Source organism: Chroicocephalus ridibundus, chromosome 1, assembly GCF_963924245.1.
Source record: "Chroicocephalus ridibundus chromosome 1, bChrRid1.1, whole genome shotgun sequence".
Taxonomy (NCBI): Eukaryota; Metazoa; Chordata; class Aves; order Charadriiformes; family Laridae; genus Chroicocephalus; species Chroicocephalus ridibundus.
This window is the reverse complement of record NC_086284.1, coordinates 28,499,913-28,516,335: the sequence shown is the minus strand read 5'-3', so window position 1 is coordinate 28,516,335 and position 16,423 is coordinate 28,499,913. Positions and strand designations below refer to the sequence as shown.

At 41.0% G+C, this 16,423-nt stretch overlaps 1 protein-coding gene across 5 annotated transcripts in view; it reads right to left on the bottom strand.

Moving 5' to 3' along the window:
- The window catches only part of NBEA (neurobeachin), a 513,163-nt gene extending 496,978 nt beyond the window's left edge, over window positions 1-16,185 (bottom strand). For 3 of the 5 annotated variants that reach the window (XM_063332711.1, XM_063332739.1, XM_063332730.1), the window contains exon 1: window positions 15,504-16,184. In XM_063332711.1, the coding sequence (XP_063188781.1) occupies window positions 15,504-15,776 (273 nt within the window). In that variant the 5' untranslated portion in view covers window positions 15,777-16,184. Of the gene's footprint in view, window positions 1-15,503 lie in introns of all 5 variants that reach the window. The other 2 variants (XM_063332757.1, XM_063332720.1) reach the window with 1 other exon arrangement.
- Window positions 16,186-16,423: the final 238 nt, after the last annotated feature.

The window sequence follows — 16,423 nt, the reverse complement described above, 5'->3', positions numbered from 1 at the left end:
CATTTTGAACGTACCCAGAACCAATATAAACTTAGGAAGTTCCTGTTCATTTGTTTGTTACATTTAAATTGTAACTTACCATTCAACCACCATAACAATTAAATTACAGTTTTCTCCTATATAAGGGTGTTTAAAATAGCAGTAGCTGTCTGATAGACTTGAAAAAAACCCCACATTTAATTTCCTCTTTAATACACACTCATTTATAATGTTCCAAGCCAGGGTAAAACAATCCCAACCACTACAACCTCTCCACAAGACGAACAGTTGAGAGTCTTCTTTCTGTTCATCCAGGGACTTAAAAAGCACCACATAGCTACAAGATACAAATCCTACAAGACCTAAGTTCTGAGCCTTCCGTGTGAAAGCTGGGCATGCATTTCCAGAGGATGTGTCACACAAGGGGTGCTAGTTAGTAGGAAATAATCCCTAGATGTATAACGAGTAGCTAAAAAGCATGAAATGTGAGCGCTTTCATCTACACCGCACTGAAGTAGAATGTGGGATTAGTGACACAAAAAGTTTAATACAAGCTGTTTACTGGTAACACTGTCCTCCAAGAAGTCTCTAAATAGCTTCACATGTCTGAAGAGAGACATCAGTGATCTGCATGAGACAATAAGCACATTCCACCCTGTCAAACAAGACTTACCAGAGACGGCAGTGGAGCTGCTGGAGAGATGCGTGCCACTCTCAGTTCTTTTAACTAGTCAGAATCTATGGGTGTATCAGAAATGGCAATGCATCCAGGACAGCCAGTATGCATAACTAAACCTTGTTCATCACTCAAAAGTATCAATCACGTTTTTTTAATTATACCTCAACCACTGCAACCGTCAACACAATGAAGAAATTCCACAGATTTCAACAGCTGAAAACCAGCTGTTTGTTGAAATACAGAGAAATGAATAGTAGCATACATCTATCAATCTCTGCATAAAAATGTAATTCTGTTTATAACTGTAAGTGAAAATATTTAACCCACAGTTTTTCTGTACCTTCTTAAGAATTGTATTTCAAAATGTTTCCACCATTTAAAAAAAAAAACCCCAAGCTACCTCTCCGTGGTGGGTTTACCCTGGCCGGATGCCAGGCGCCCACCAAAGCCACTCTGTCACTCCCCTCCTCAGCTGGGCAGGGGGAGAAAAATATGATGAAAGGCTTGTGGTTCGAGATAAGGACAGGGAAAGATCACTCACCAATTACCGTCATGGGCAAGACAGACTTGACTCAGGGGAATTAATTTAACTTACTACCAATCAAGTCAGAGCAGGGTAATGAGAAAATAAAATCAAATCTTAAAACACCTTTTCCCCACCCCTTCCTTTCTCCCCAGAATCAACTTCAATCCTGAATTCTCTACCTCCTCCCCTCAAGTGGCACAGAGGAATGGGGAACGGGGGTTGTAGTCAGTTCATCACATGTTGTTTCTGCCACTCCTTCCTCAGGGGGAGGACTCCTCACACTCTTCCCCTGCTCCAGCATGGGGTTCCTCCCATGGGAGACAGTTCTGCACCGACTGCTCCAGTGTGGGTCCTTTCCACAGGGTGCAGTCCTTCAGGAATAGACTGCTCCAGTGTGGGTCCCCACGGGGTCACAAGTCCTGACAGCAAACCTGCTCCAGCGTGGGCTCTTCTCTCTCCATGGGTCCACAGGACCTGCCAGGAGCCTGCTCCAGCACAGGCTTCCCATGGGGTCACAGCCTCCTTCAGGTGCATCCACCTGCTCCAGCGTGGGGTCCTCCATGGACTGCAGGTGGATATCTGCTCCACTGTGGACCTCCATGGGTCGCAGGGGGACAGTGTGCCCTCACCATGGTCTTCACCACAGGCTGCAGGGGAATCTCTGCTCTGTCCCTGGAGCACCTCTTCCTCCTCCTTCTTCACAGGTGTCTGCGGAGTTGTTCCTCTCACATATTCTCAACTTCTCTCTCCTTCTGCAATTGCTGTTGGGCAGCAACTTTTCCACCTTCTTAAATGTATTATCCCAGAGGCGCTACCACCATTGCTGATGGGCTCAGCTTTGGCCAGTGGCAGGTCCGTCTGGAGCCACCTGTCATTGGCTCTATCGTACATGAGAAAAGCTTCTGGCAGCTTCTCACAGAAGCCACCCCTGCAGCCCCTTCGCTACCAAAACCTTGCCAGGCAAACCCAATGCACAGTCTTGAGACTTAGGACTATATGACTCCAAACCCCACACCTTCAAAACCCAAGCATTATCCCAGACATTCTCTCCACAAAGCATCATAACCTAGTTTTTTCTATGACATTTTACTCCCCAAAGTTCAGTCTGATTACTTAAAGTATTTTTCCTCTACAGCTTATTTTGATGCTTGTAACAATAAAAGACTTCAGGCAAGTCTTTGTTTTCAGTCACAGTACAAACCCATTGACCTAGAATGGTTACTCTTAACTTAACAAATATATGAGAAGAACAACAGTGTTGAAAAAAATAATTTAAAATATTACTAGGGAAACTGAACACAGATTGAGAAGCTGGAAGCTACTCACCATATAGCAGTACCAAAATGTATTAACAATTACTGCTAAATGCTACTTTTCTCAATAACTCTCTTGGCTGTATTAATTTTTAATAATGCCTCAGTAGCCTTTCATTATAGTGTTTTAAAGATCTCATTTTGCTACACTAAGTATAGACTATTTAGTTGGATTTCAATTTTCTAAATAAATAGAAACGCCAAGGAGTTTTTCTTAAGTCAGGATTTTTTTTTAGACCACAAACAATTCCTTCCTATCTCCCGGGAAATCGTTGGGATTTCTTAAAGGAATTTTAAATCAAAATTCACTTTGGCTGCACTGTCATCTGGAGCTTGTACCACAAACTATGTGGTCTTCTCAACAGCTCATACTTCACAAAATACATACATTAAGGAAATTTTTAAACCAAAGATCTTTCAAAAACTAACACAGCAAAAACGTACATAGCCAGTTCAGATGTACCGCTTAAGCAAAAAACCCCAACCCTCATCCTACCTATAAGGGGCTGGGGGAATGCAACAATTTAAGAAATGGCAATATAGAAGGACATAACATGACCATGGACACTATTCAAAAAATTGAATCCCTACATTAGCAGGCTGGCACCAGTTTAGTTCAGGTTGCTTAACCACCTCCTTACTGAGGAAGCCCTAAAATCTACCGTAACTCCACAAAGAGCATATGAGAGAGGAATTTTGAAATAATAATAATTTAAACAATGTGCTCCTAAAATTTCTCTGACCTCCAGTGAGGATTTAGATTATATCAACACTTCAAGCTTCTTATGGCTTTTTCCGCACATCTGGATAATATCAGGCTTTGGTAAGAGACACATTTAGGATTTATCTCAGCCAGAAGAAAATACATTATACATGCTGCTCTCTTTTCAGGATGAAGTAGGTTTTGGCTAAAACAGAGGTCAACTGACTTGAAGTAAGTTGAAAAGCCAGTTATGTCATAACTGGAGCAGGAGAAGAGTTCAATTACAAGTATTTGCAACCATTCTAACTTCAGAAGACAGGCAAGAACCACAAATCAAACCAAAGCTGTGATGAACGATCCAAGAGCTTAAATCTGGACTATAAAAAAAAAAAACCAACCGTATTTTCTACTTACACTCTGAAACCTGTTAACTGTTTTAAGAGGACTTCTTACTTAAAAAAATTCAACACTTAAAGCATTTTGAAGCCCACATGTGGGTTTAGACTCTGGTATTAACAGATGATGGTACTTGCCACCTCAAAAATTAATAAAACATCATATAACCAGTCATTTCAAGGTCTCTGTAAATCCAGGAGGACACTGCATCACTGAGAGAAGATAACCTGTTGTACCCAGGATTTTCCACTCATACTGTTAGCGGTTTTTTTTAAATGTAAAGCTTCCTTTCAGTGGAATCATTTCTTAATAGCTAAACTTCACCTAAACAATTAACTTAATTTTTTGTGTGCTGGTACTTTTAAGAACAGACTCAACTGGAGGAGTATCAGCTTTGGCAGCCTAAAAGGTATCAGCTTATATGGTTTAGCCTCATTCAGTTGAAATTTCTGCTTCCCCCTTTCCCATTGTTCCTTTTGATTGTTGATTATCGTTACCAAAGGCTCTTAATACATTTTTTACATGTGTTTGCATTATTTTGAGCTCTTGGGTTCTGAAACAGTGATAGCTTGCTTAGTAAAGTACACCTTCAAATGAGGAAAAGGACTACAGACTTGAAAACTATTTTTTAAGTGAACCAGGACATGCAACAAAGCAAGTAGATCCAAATTTGTTCTTAAATAGAATTTAATCACTTTTTATTAGGGGGGCATCACGTAAGCTATTTTACTATAATTTATTTTCCCTTGTTATAAAAACCATTTATACTAGTAATAAGGGAAATCAGCATGACTGTGAGAACTGTGAATAACCTGCTTCTGGGTTTTAGGAAATACCTGTAACTACCAACTTCTTCATTGAAGAACAGTCCATTTTAAAGACAATATCAACTCCTGTTCAGTGAGCACTACCTTTAAAATGTCAAATACTGTACTGTATCAATTGTCAAAGACTGACTCCCTCTCAGTGACTGAGCCTACACATTGTCCCAGTCACAATGTGTTTATTATTGCACATTGTAAGTTACTTTGAACAAAAATTTTTTTTTTTTTTTGGATGAAACACAAACTATAAAAATTTTGTTAAACAATTATCTTTGCTTAATATATTGTAGTTTCTAAGTCACATATAGTTATACGCGTATAAAGTGATATTGCACATCTAATCTATAAATATTAGACTATATATAGAGTCATGAATCTGTTCAAACTCAAGGCAGAACTTCAACAGCGTTGCCTCTATAAAGAGTATTAGTGGGGTTTTTTTTCCCCTTCTGATATCAAGCATCTGTAACTTTGAAGACTATGCTAATAGCTCTTCTAGTTTAATTTCAATTCGTGCTAATTTGTTGAAGGAGGTAGTATTTATAGTATATGTTAAGAGTCACAAAGTTTCATTAACTCAGTACTAAGCCATTAATATTAACTTCATACATTTTCAGCAGAGTATCAAATGTAGCTACACTTTATATTTCTGAAATCCAAGAAATAAAGCTTACCTACAACCATAACTGTGATTTGCAGAACTGACAGAGACTCTCGGGTTTGTGTGTTTCATCCAAGGCTATCTATTAACAAGCAGGCACAACAGATGAAAAGCAAACACTCGCTGCTGTGGCTCATGGAGGTCTGTTTTCTTTCCTGGCTGCATGTGGTGCAAATTGTCCTTTGCTGGGTTCGGCATAGCAATATTGACTGGATTATTTGTGGTAGATATTGGAGCACATACTGTGAGATGAGGAAAAGCATTGCTATAATTAAAAGGTTTCCCAGACTCCACCTCCCACTTTTTGGAAAGGGAGCACTATTATCTCTACAAGGAGAATAAAGATCTAAATGTGCGAATGATTAAGGGCTTGAAACATCTGACATACAAAGAAAGGCTGAAGAGAGCTGGGATTGTTTAGCCTTAAGAGAAGGCTTGAAGAGATCTTATAAATGTGTATGTGTACTTCTGGGAAGGGGTATGGGGGGTGGGGGCAGGCAGGGAGTACAGACAAGGGAGACAGACTCTTCACAGTGGCACCCAGTGGCAGGACAAGTAGCAACAGGCACAGGAACCTCCACTTACACCTAAGAACTTGACATGGGAGTCTCCACCCTTAGAAAAATCCAAAACCCAGTCACACAACGCCTTGAGTGACTTGCTCGAGTTGACCCTGCTTTGAGTACAGATTTTTTGTCTAGAGACCTCCAGAGGTCCCCTCCATCCTCAGCTGTTCTACAATTCTTTGAAACTTCTGTGATTCTGCTAGTTTACAGAAGTGCCAGTTGCTCTGGCAAGGAAGTTTCAGGAGGATGTTGTAGTGTTACTGCCAAAGAGAGGAATGGAGAGGCATGGTCATTAACATCATTTTGATGAGAGGAAAAAAAAAAAGGAAAAAAAAGTGTGAGCCCAGGACAGTATGTTGAAGTTTCTTTTCAGATGGACTCAATTCACTTCAGACTTGGATAGCAGATGCAATTCTAACAGGCTCTTCTTGTAAATCTATTTCTGCATTCACATAATGCTCTTTAAGATAGCAAAAGATGCAATGGAGGCTGCAACATTTCTATGAGGAACAGAGTAGATGAGACAGTCTTTCAAATCACTTAAACGCTACATAAAATAAAACAAACAAAACCCATAAGGCTTCTGCAGTTCATTTGGAGGTATGCATGCCATAGCTGAAGATATAGAAGCAAAGAAGATTTTTGGAACCCCAGAGACTAAAATATGGGGCAAGAGCTCCACAACTCTCTTTAGGGGAAAAGAATTAGAATAATGGAGTAGCTCCCAACTCCTGAGTATTTTGCTTGGAAGATCTTATTCAGTCAAATGCAGTCTCACACAAATGTTTCAGCTATTCAGCATATGAATATTAACAGCCAAGTAGCCATCAGTCACAGATATGACTCACAAATACCACACACCTTGCCATCTACCAAAACAGATTATGTATTTCACTGGAGTAACAGAAGGAAAAGGGGGGGTGCTGATATTAATTTTTCGACAATTCTATGTCAGCAAACTTCTTTTTCATGGAGGAACATGTTGAGGCAAACAATCCTATTGGATGTGTAAACAACAAGTTTACAGCAATGGCTTTGGTTGGAGCTCTCAATCTCAAAAGAAAACAGATAAATTCACCAGCCATGAAAGTATAACATACCCCTTAGTAAGGTTCTTTACGTCTTTCCATACCTTTTAACTATAGCCACAATGCATTTTTCAGAAGTAAGTTTCATTTGGTAAGTTTCATTTATTAACATAAAAATTACTATTTGAATAGGGAGGAGATGCTTTCTTCCTACAAAATTGGCTTTTTCTTCTCATTTCAGGCAACAGCTCTTGCCCCATTCTCTCAACATTCCAATTCCTGCAATTAAACAGCTGCAGCTAATGCCCTTCTGCAAAGATGCTGAATCCCCAAGTCCATTTCTAGACCACTGGGAATCTCACTCTCCCTGCATAACATCCTCAGATATACTAGTTCACATTTACTCATACTATGGAGATGCTACACAATTGGAGCTAACACAACTCTATAGCCATGTTCTGATACATATGTCCTATTGGAAGGGGTGGACAGCTTTCCCATTCTGTTAACTATAAAACACAAATTCAACTTCAAGCAAGAATGCTCCCCTGATTTCTAAGTAATCCTTTTTTTTTTTTTTTTCCTATTTTCTTTTTTTCAGTTGAAGGTTCTTAACAGTAAAAGTGACACAGGGAGATTTTTAGTTCACAATTAAACCAAGAAATATTTTTTGGATGCAGTGAACTACGCAAAGTATTGCTGAAGAGTAAGAGCAAACTCTGATCAGTCAGGCATGAGTAATCCAAGACAGGACTTGGCTTCAGTCAGTTCATTACTAGCTTGAACATGTATTTCATGGTTACTATTCTATATTTAATGAAAGGACATCTTATTGTTTTCTATAATTCTGTAGTTGGAAAGAGTCTTTGTTTCAATAGGTTTGTACAGGCTCCTTTGTGAATCAAAGGACATGTTGTTTCCAAATTCGTATTTGTGTTTACAAATATTCAAAACATTTTCTTTTTACAAAATAAAAGAGAAAAAATGAAAAAAATCCTGTTATAGTGGCTCTTAAAGCAGGCAAAAGTCAATAAAAGTTAAAAACTTTTATGTAATTGAGTATTTGTCACAGAATATGATGACTTAAAAGGAAAAAAAAATTGAGAGCACGTAAAACTGATTACAATGCCATACTGCTGGTACTAGAGTTAGTTTAGAAGGTTCTACATAGAGAATGATTATTTCCATCCTTCTGTCTACACTGTCCCAGTAATAAAAAAGCCATCAGGTACCAAAAAGCATGACATGGATAACAATTTCACTTCTAAGTGAATATCTTGCCCTATCTCACTTGTAGCTAATTCCAAAACCTAATACCTATTCTGCATAGTTAAGAAATGCTTCCAACTGTAAACAAAAGGGAAGTGAAAGAAACATTATTTTCCAAATATAGAAGTCAAGTATTTGTAAGCTTTGAATAGCATAAGCAATATTCACATTTATGCAAGCTTTCAGTGAATTGTTATGTTGCAACAATTTCACTGATGCAACCCAATTTTAAATTAAAGCCAGGGTAGTCACATTATAGGTTCATTAATATAAATGAATTGACATCACTAGTATAAATCTCAGTAACACCAAAACTACTTAGACTTACCTATTTACTGAAGATTATTATTGTCAATGTACTTTAAAAGTGGAACAAACTCTAAACCACAAAAATTACCAGAAAGCAAGTTTTATCAGAAAATTGATCAGAAATTGAAGTGCTTCTCTACTGGAAATAACAGATAACGTTTCTCTTAGCGATGAATGTCATTAACAGTCTTCCCAAACTGGAAGTTTTGAAACTATAGTTCAAATAGCTGAAATCCATCATAATCCTATAGTTAAAAGAGGTATTTCTATCATTAAGGAAGCAATATGTGGCTCTCCACAAATAATCCTTTTTTTCTTCTTTTTTTTATTGATCATTATCTTTATGCTGAATATCATATATTGAGTACTGTACTGTAGTACACCCAAGCCAAACCTTCGCAAGACAGAAGCGGGAGGTAGATCAGTAAATTCAAAACTGACGTTTCAAAAGATCTGCTACCTCTGACTATAAAAGCAAGTTCTAAATTTGATTCAGACAAAGAAAGCTTAAGGATTCTGTCTATGCAAGAATTAATGAAACTCCACAATGGGGTATTTCCAAAAATATCAGTGGTAATTAAGGATCAAATTCCATCATGAAATAAATGGAACTTCATCAACATGAATACAAACTACTACACTGACCCTTTGGCCACAGGCACGTACAACGTATCAACTAATTAAGTAGCTGCAATTATACTGTTCTGTGTGAAGTACTACAAAATGCTGGAGTAACAAGAGAGCAACGCAAGTTGATTTGAAATGGCAGATTTATCAAGACAGGCTAAGACACAAAACCAAAAAAGTGCAGTATGAAGTAATGAACAGGTAAGATTAAGAGACTGATTTAAAATAGCTTGGATAGCTTATTAAGTTAACACAGCTCTGATAATACTGTGCCCAGTATTTATCATGATATAAAAGTCTCAGTTTTGGTACTAAACCAATCACAGATTTCATTCCACTTCGACTAAATTGAATATGGCGTGAAAGGGGAACAAACACTTCAGGAGGAATTCAGAGATGATTATGCAGTTTTTGGGTGTTGCGTTTTGATGAGGGTTTTTTAAGGACGTAATATAGACAGTGATTCATATATTTGAAAGGTATGAGCGGAAACACTGAAAAGCATTAACACAAAAGAAAAAACTGCACGACAGCCTCCTAGACATCAACATCACAAATGTAATGAGCCATGCCCCTTGACTTCTATCCCTTTGAGTACCCACCAGAAAGCCATGGGGTGGGGTGGGGACAGTGAGGGAAAACATGGAGGGGAGAGAAAGAGTAGTGTATAACTGAGCACACAGCTAAATGCCTAGTCTTGTTAAACACATGGTTTAAATGGGGAATCAGGTCACAATTTTGTAAAAATAGCATCTTGATAGAGAAAGGTGCTAACCCTTTGCTTGATGCAAAGTGATAAAACATAGGTAGGGTCTCAGGTGGGAGTAGGGGGAAAGGCCAAAATTGGAGGTGTTTTATTAACACCAGTCTCAGAACTTTATTACTTTGGTGTGACAAAAATAATAAAAAAAAGCCTTTAGGTATTCACCTCCCTTAGAATCCATGAACTGAATCCTGTAAAGACAAGTAAGACGTAAAGCTAAGAAGAAAACAGCTCTTCAGAGTTAAGCAGTAAGGAATACTCAGTGATATGCTCGCCATGACAGACTTTAAAAAGTTATCGCCTGTAGAAATGTATCAATCCATCATACCAGAACCAGAGCACATTCCAAGCCACCTGCTGAGATATCACTAGTTCTTCATGACTGATATAAGGATTGAAAAAACTTCCCACCCATAAACACCTACTGTCAGAGATTAGATAAAAGCCAAAAGCAATCAGTTATACTAAAAGAAGTTAAGTGAACATTCAGTCATTCAAAGCTTTTCTGTAACCAAAACTAAGTTTTCCATGGAAGTATTAGATAATGACAACAGCTACAGAACCGGTCAGTAGCTGCCCATGGAATGCTATTTTAAACTCTCACACTGGATACTGTTCTTTTCATATGGTTCTAGTAGCTTCTACAGTAACATCCAGACATAGCTTAATATGAGATAATATGAGCAGGATAAAAAGGGACCAATGGGACAGACAGTAACTTGGACAAGGACCACCACCTCCAGTTAAGTATTACCTAAAGCAAAATTCACACTCAAAAAAAAATCCCAAACAAAATAATGGAAACCACTTCAAAATTCCCCCAAACTTCACTTTTTTGAATAATACCGTCTATCAGCAGAGTATTATCTATAAAAATGGGAAGCCTTCTGCCAAGACAATGGAATAAGATTCTCAAGCCTGCAAAGCTAGTTCCACAAGTAAAACAGAAGTCATATGATGGAGGCTACAGCTCATGAGGCCCACGCTTTCTCGGAGTACAACAGCACCCAACGAAAAAAGGTGATTCTTCCTCCCCACACAAGAGTAGAACTGTGCTACAGGATGTTGCAAGCAACCAAAACTGTAAATGGATTCAAAGAACTCAAGTATCAAAAGCCAACTTCAGATTAAGAGGACCCTAAACCAACGTTTGAAGAAAAGAAGCACAAAAGGATAAAAATATTTCTTATCTATGCCTCCTTTTACATATTTCCTTATGACCACTACTACAGAAAGCCTGTAGGGCAAGAAGCACCTCTCACATAATCCAGCCCATTTGCTCTGAAGCTGCAGATACCACTCCTACAAGTACACAATGTGACAGAGCACTAAAAAGCGGCTTACCTCTGCTGATGGGTGACTAACACTGAAGTAGGATGGAACAGCCAAGAAAATGAGAAAAGCTAGGCAGAAGCGTGGGCTGTAGTCAACAAGAACAGCAAGAGACTTTTTGAACTATGCCTCCTGTTTGACCTACTTCTTACAAGCGCACTCTAGCCTGACAAAACATACATAAAAGCTTTCCAGATTGCACAAGGAGAACCTTGGTCAGCTACACCTGTATCAGACTGAAATCTGTTCGAATCTGCATCACATCATCTGTTCAAGATGCACAGGCAAAACGAGCAGCATGTGTCAGCACCAGTCACAATCTTTCAGTATCTGCCTGCTTACTGTTCACCTTTCTTATTTCGCACTGACATAGAATCAGCACTAAAACACTCAAAATCAAAAATTCCACGAAATTCAAACTGGAACACAGAAAGACTCCTAAAACCTAAGAAACAATGCAGTTCACATAGTCATGCTTGATGAAAGCTGGCCAGACAAGAGACAGTTCAAAATATACAAAGGAAAAAGTCCCAAGACCATTAAAGTACTGGAAAAGCAGACAGTTAAGGAAGCTAGTCAGTAAAAATAATGAAAGGAAAGGCCTTTCAAGACATATTATAGAAAGATTAATTAAAGCCATGTGTGGAAATTTTGCACTAGGAAATAAGTGAAACAAAAATGCACCTGAACTAGAAGAATACAGGTGGACAGACTGACCCACTTCCACCTTAGTATCTTATTTGCTAGAGCACATGGTGCAGAACTTTATTTTAAACATTAGTCTAACACATATCATAAGTACGAAAGGGTACCAAGAAGCAAAGGAATCATGGAGAATAGCAACAAGCACATCTATCATAGCAATAACAACATCCTTGAGAGTACCCTAAGAAAATTAATCGGGCTGTTCAAAGGGGAAAGGCCTCTTCATCAATAGAAGCACAGAACTGGTGTCAAAATATCCCCAAAACCAATTAGAGGATTATGTTGTTTGCAAGGAAAGCCTTTTCCAGTTTGGTGCTTGTGCAGTACACAAGGGTCAATGAACACATATCTCAGAGAACGCATGCTGAACCTGGGAATTCCTATTAAACTCATGGACGAAAATCAAACTAAGCACCGTCACAGAACACCACATGCGGTCCAATGAGGATTTCCCTCCTACTTCCAGAAATGTAAGAAGGATACAATATTCTATGAAATCATTCTAGAAAAGACCAGCTCATAGACTTTTAACATCTTCTGACCTTCACAGTATTAACACTAGCAGGTTTTTTTTTAAGGATAACTTTAAGTAGCTCATAGGCATTGGCATATAAAGGGATGAACCCTCTTCTCCATTATGTCTTGCAGTAATATCAAACAATGAAAAATAATAACACAAGCAATACTAGAAACTCTACCAAGCGATACTCCATTAAACAAATTCACCAGTATAACAGAACTGTGAACACACAGTAAGTTCAGAGGAAAAGAAGCATCACTAAGAAAAAGAAAAGCATTAAGAGAAACAACTAATCCCATAAACTGCACAGGCATGCCCAAGAACAAAACACTGTCTGAGCTGAAAGTCAACTGCTAAAATTTGGCAAAGCTGAAAATCTCTTTCCGTGTCTAATACGTCATTGGATTTTCAGCACTGCATGAAAAGCACTTCATCACCTCACAGTTACAATAAATCACTGTGTCCATCAACATCACAAGGTACCACATGAAGTAAGTCTGAAATGCAGTAATAGAGACCACAGTGTGGGGCCATGAAAACAAACATTTAAAGGTAAAAAGTGTCCAAGGGAAAACCTAAGATGAAAACTTAACAGGAAAGAAGAGTGACCATTTCCATGACAAGGGGAAGCCAAACCAAACCAAATAGACTTATTTAAGCTTTACGGAGAAGACAGCAGTAATCCCAGATAAGAAAACAAAACAAAAAATATCTCAATCTTTAACTTCTGATTCTCTCCAATAATAAAAGAAGTCTCAGCTATGCAGAATTCCGATACTAAAGAACTATTACTAAATGGCTTATAGATACCCAGTATGGTACAGTATAGGTAATAATTCTCTCAGAGACTTAACATATCAACTCACATCAGCTCCATAACCACCGTCAGTTCATTATCACGCTTGCATCAAAAGTCATTCAGAACTAGTAAAGGTACAGGATGAAAGAAAAGAAAAAAAACAAAACAAAACAAACCCAAATCAAGTTCTCTCAACTCCCCCCCCCCAAAGAATGCTTCTAAAATATAAAAATGCATTTTATTTAAAGTTGCTGTTAAAATCCTTAATACAGAATCAGATACTGTTTTGTAGTTTAGGGATATGCCATCAGCTTTGCTTTGTATCTGCCATATTTACTATGTTTGTTTCACATGCAACTAAATTAAGTTTCAAATATACAAGCATAAGTTGGAGACATGCACTGCCCTGAGAAGAAAAAGATTAGCAGACACAATATAACCTCTCTCTGCTGTGGGAATACTGACTATTGTATATTAGAGTCCATCTGTTAAGTAATGACTGATCCAGAATGCATCGCTACTGCAGCAGACTCCCAAGCAGTTTCACATTCATATACGTCTCCCAGTGCTGAGAGCACTGTTAAACACTCTTGCGTTTATTTTAAAATATAAGCATAGTTTTCAGCAATAGGAACCAATTAGTAGGTAGCTGTTATATGCAAGCACTGTAACATGCACTATATGTCCTCCACACAAATACCAAAACACATCCTAACCTCGCCACCACTGAAGACAAGCCAATGTTCCTCCAGTTGCTGATGCATTAACAGCCAGAATTAAAACAAGCTTAAATATCAGTAAAAAGAATGAAATAAGAAAGAAAACCAGAAAACGATTAAACATCTTTGTATCAGTCATGATCTATACACAGCCAGTTAATAAGGTAACGCGTGTCTTTCTTTTATTTTGAGTGCTACTTTTAAAGGAATGGGTAATAATCCAATAAAGTTATGATGACTTCTACCACACTTGTACAAAAAATAAAAATATTTACAAATCATGTTTCAGTTAAGTGTAAAACAGCTTGTGGAGAGGAGTGAGAAATATACCAGGTTACTCTTTTGACATATTCACAAAACTATTAGGGCTTTAACCCTGTGTGTTCAGATAAGCCATAAATATTAAAATGATCTGGCCAAACCATGTCTTTCCCTGCATGCTGCAGCTTTTCCATACAGTCTGTGCTAGGTCAAATGCAAATAACCAAACAGAAGAATACATCCTTTTAAAGTGCTTGTAATGAAATATATTCTTTACATGACTTTGTTTCAAATGAGTGGAGGTTAGAAGCACTAAACTCATTTGAAACAAAGGCAGTTTCAATTAATTGCCATTCAGTTTTGAGCAGTTGTTTTTCTATCATATTTTACATGCAAAAATTGAGGGTATTTCATTGACTGAACTGCTTCAAAAGCTTTGCTGCAGCAAATCTTGCATTCAGGAGCAGCACAAAATTGCACATAATTGAAAGTGATTCATTTTTAGATCCACTCGTTTGGCTCCTGTAGGTTCCTCAGGCTTTGGTGTAGGTAGCGCAAAAACATTAAGTCATACAGTCCTGCAGTAACTCTTTCACTCCATGAAGTAAGCAGATGACTAAGGAGCTACGTTTTAGCATCTTCTCCTCATTTCAAGCTATTTACCAGTGTACAACAGTGTTTTGCAATGCACAGACCTTAAACAAAATTAGCAACAGCACTTACTTTGCAGGCAAGAATGCGTTTTGGAAAGCATGGCAGATTATTAAGACATGAGCAACCCAATACAACACAATACTGCAATACAACTAACTCTTTATTACAGATATTAAAGCGTACTAAATCCTCGCAAAAATCTCCCTCCTCCCCCTTCCTCTACATAAAATACTCAACTAGCTCTGTGCTAACAGGGTTAAACCCTTCACATGCTTCAGCCACTAAGAAAAGATATCAGCTCAGGCTGCCCTTTTTTTTTTAATGCTTTTCAATTAAAAACAGACACTACATTCACACCGCTCTTCTTCCAGCAAGGAAGCCACCAGGTTATAGGGCAGCATCCAGAACCCGAAATTGCAAATTATTTAATCTCTTTGGGGTTTTTTTGTTTTGGGTTGTTTTTTTTTTTACATTGTGAATTGCACGCACTTCACTTCTGCAGGAGGCGGCCGGGGGGAGGCGGTGGGAAGGGGGACGAGTGGCCTGTCTGTTCTAGGTAGGGTCCTGCCTGGAGTTCAGGGAGCGCTGAGGGGGGCTTCTGTCACAGGCACGGCGAGGAGAAGAGCGGGTCGCGGTGACCAGGAGGAGAGCGAGGGGAACGAGAGGAGTTTGGGAAGGGAAGATGGTCGGAGAAGGGCCGTGCGTGCAGGAGGGACAGAGGGGCTGGGAAAATGAAGGTCCCCTTCGGGTCGCGCAGGGGCGGGGGGTGCGCGGGGAGCAGCCCCGGGAGGGGGTGGGCTGCTCGGGCCGGTGCCCAGGGACCCCCCTGCCCGCCGGGGCGCCAGCGGGGCGGGGTGCCCGGCCGCTTACCAGGTTCAGCACCGTCTCCACGATGTCCCGGTTGCTGACCTCCCCGACCTGGATGAGTCCGATGAGGACGGCGAATTTCATCCGGATATTGCGGATCGGCACCGACGGGTTAATCATCCCCGCGGGGAGCACTACGGACCCGGAGCCCGACGCCCTCAGCTCCCCCATCACCGCGACGCTGCTGCTGCCTCCGCCGCCTCCACCGCCGGCCCCGACGGAGATGAGTCCCGCGGGCTGCTGGTCCGGCCCCGATACCGGCTTCTCGCTCGCCATTTACCCCCCGCCGTTACCGGCACCTGCCGCCGCCGCCTCCCCGCCCGGCCGGGCCGAGCCGCGCATCCACCGCAGTCGCACCCGGCGGGGCCGCAGGGAGCCGGCCCGAGGCGCAGGCACCGTCCCAGGAGCCGCTCCCCCGCTCCGCTATAATGAGGGATTATTATGGGCGCCGATGCCCCGTTAGCCCAAGGCTGCCCAGACGGGGCCGCCGCCTCCCAGCCGCGGGGCGGGAGAAGCGGGCGCTGCCGAGCGCGGCGCGGCGCGGCCCGGCGGAGACGAGGGGCGCACAGAGCTGAGGGCGACGCGACCGATCGCCGCCGCCGCTGTTGTTGTGGAGCCGAAACCGCCGCCGCTCACGCCGCCATGTTGCCGCCCCCTGCCTGCGGTAGCCGCCAGGGCGCCTGCGCCGAGCCCGTCGGGGGGCGGGGCCGGGCCGGGACCCCCCCTCCCTGAGCCGGCCGAGGAGACAGGTGAGCAGGTGCACGGGGGCCGTGCCGCCACGACGGCGGCCTGAGGGGGGCCGCGCCGAGGCGTGGAGCCGCCGCCTCCCCGCGCCGGAGTGGCCCACGCCGGAGTGCCCCACGCCGCCGCCGGCCGGCGCCCACCCGTTCTGGGGAGGTTACGCGACGCCGCCTGAAGTGACA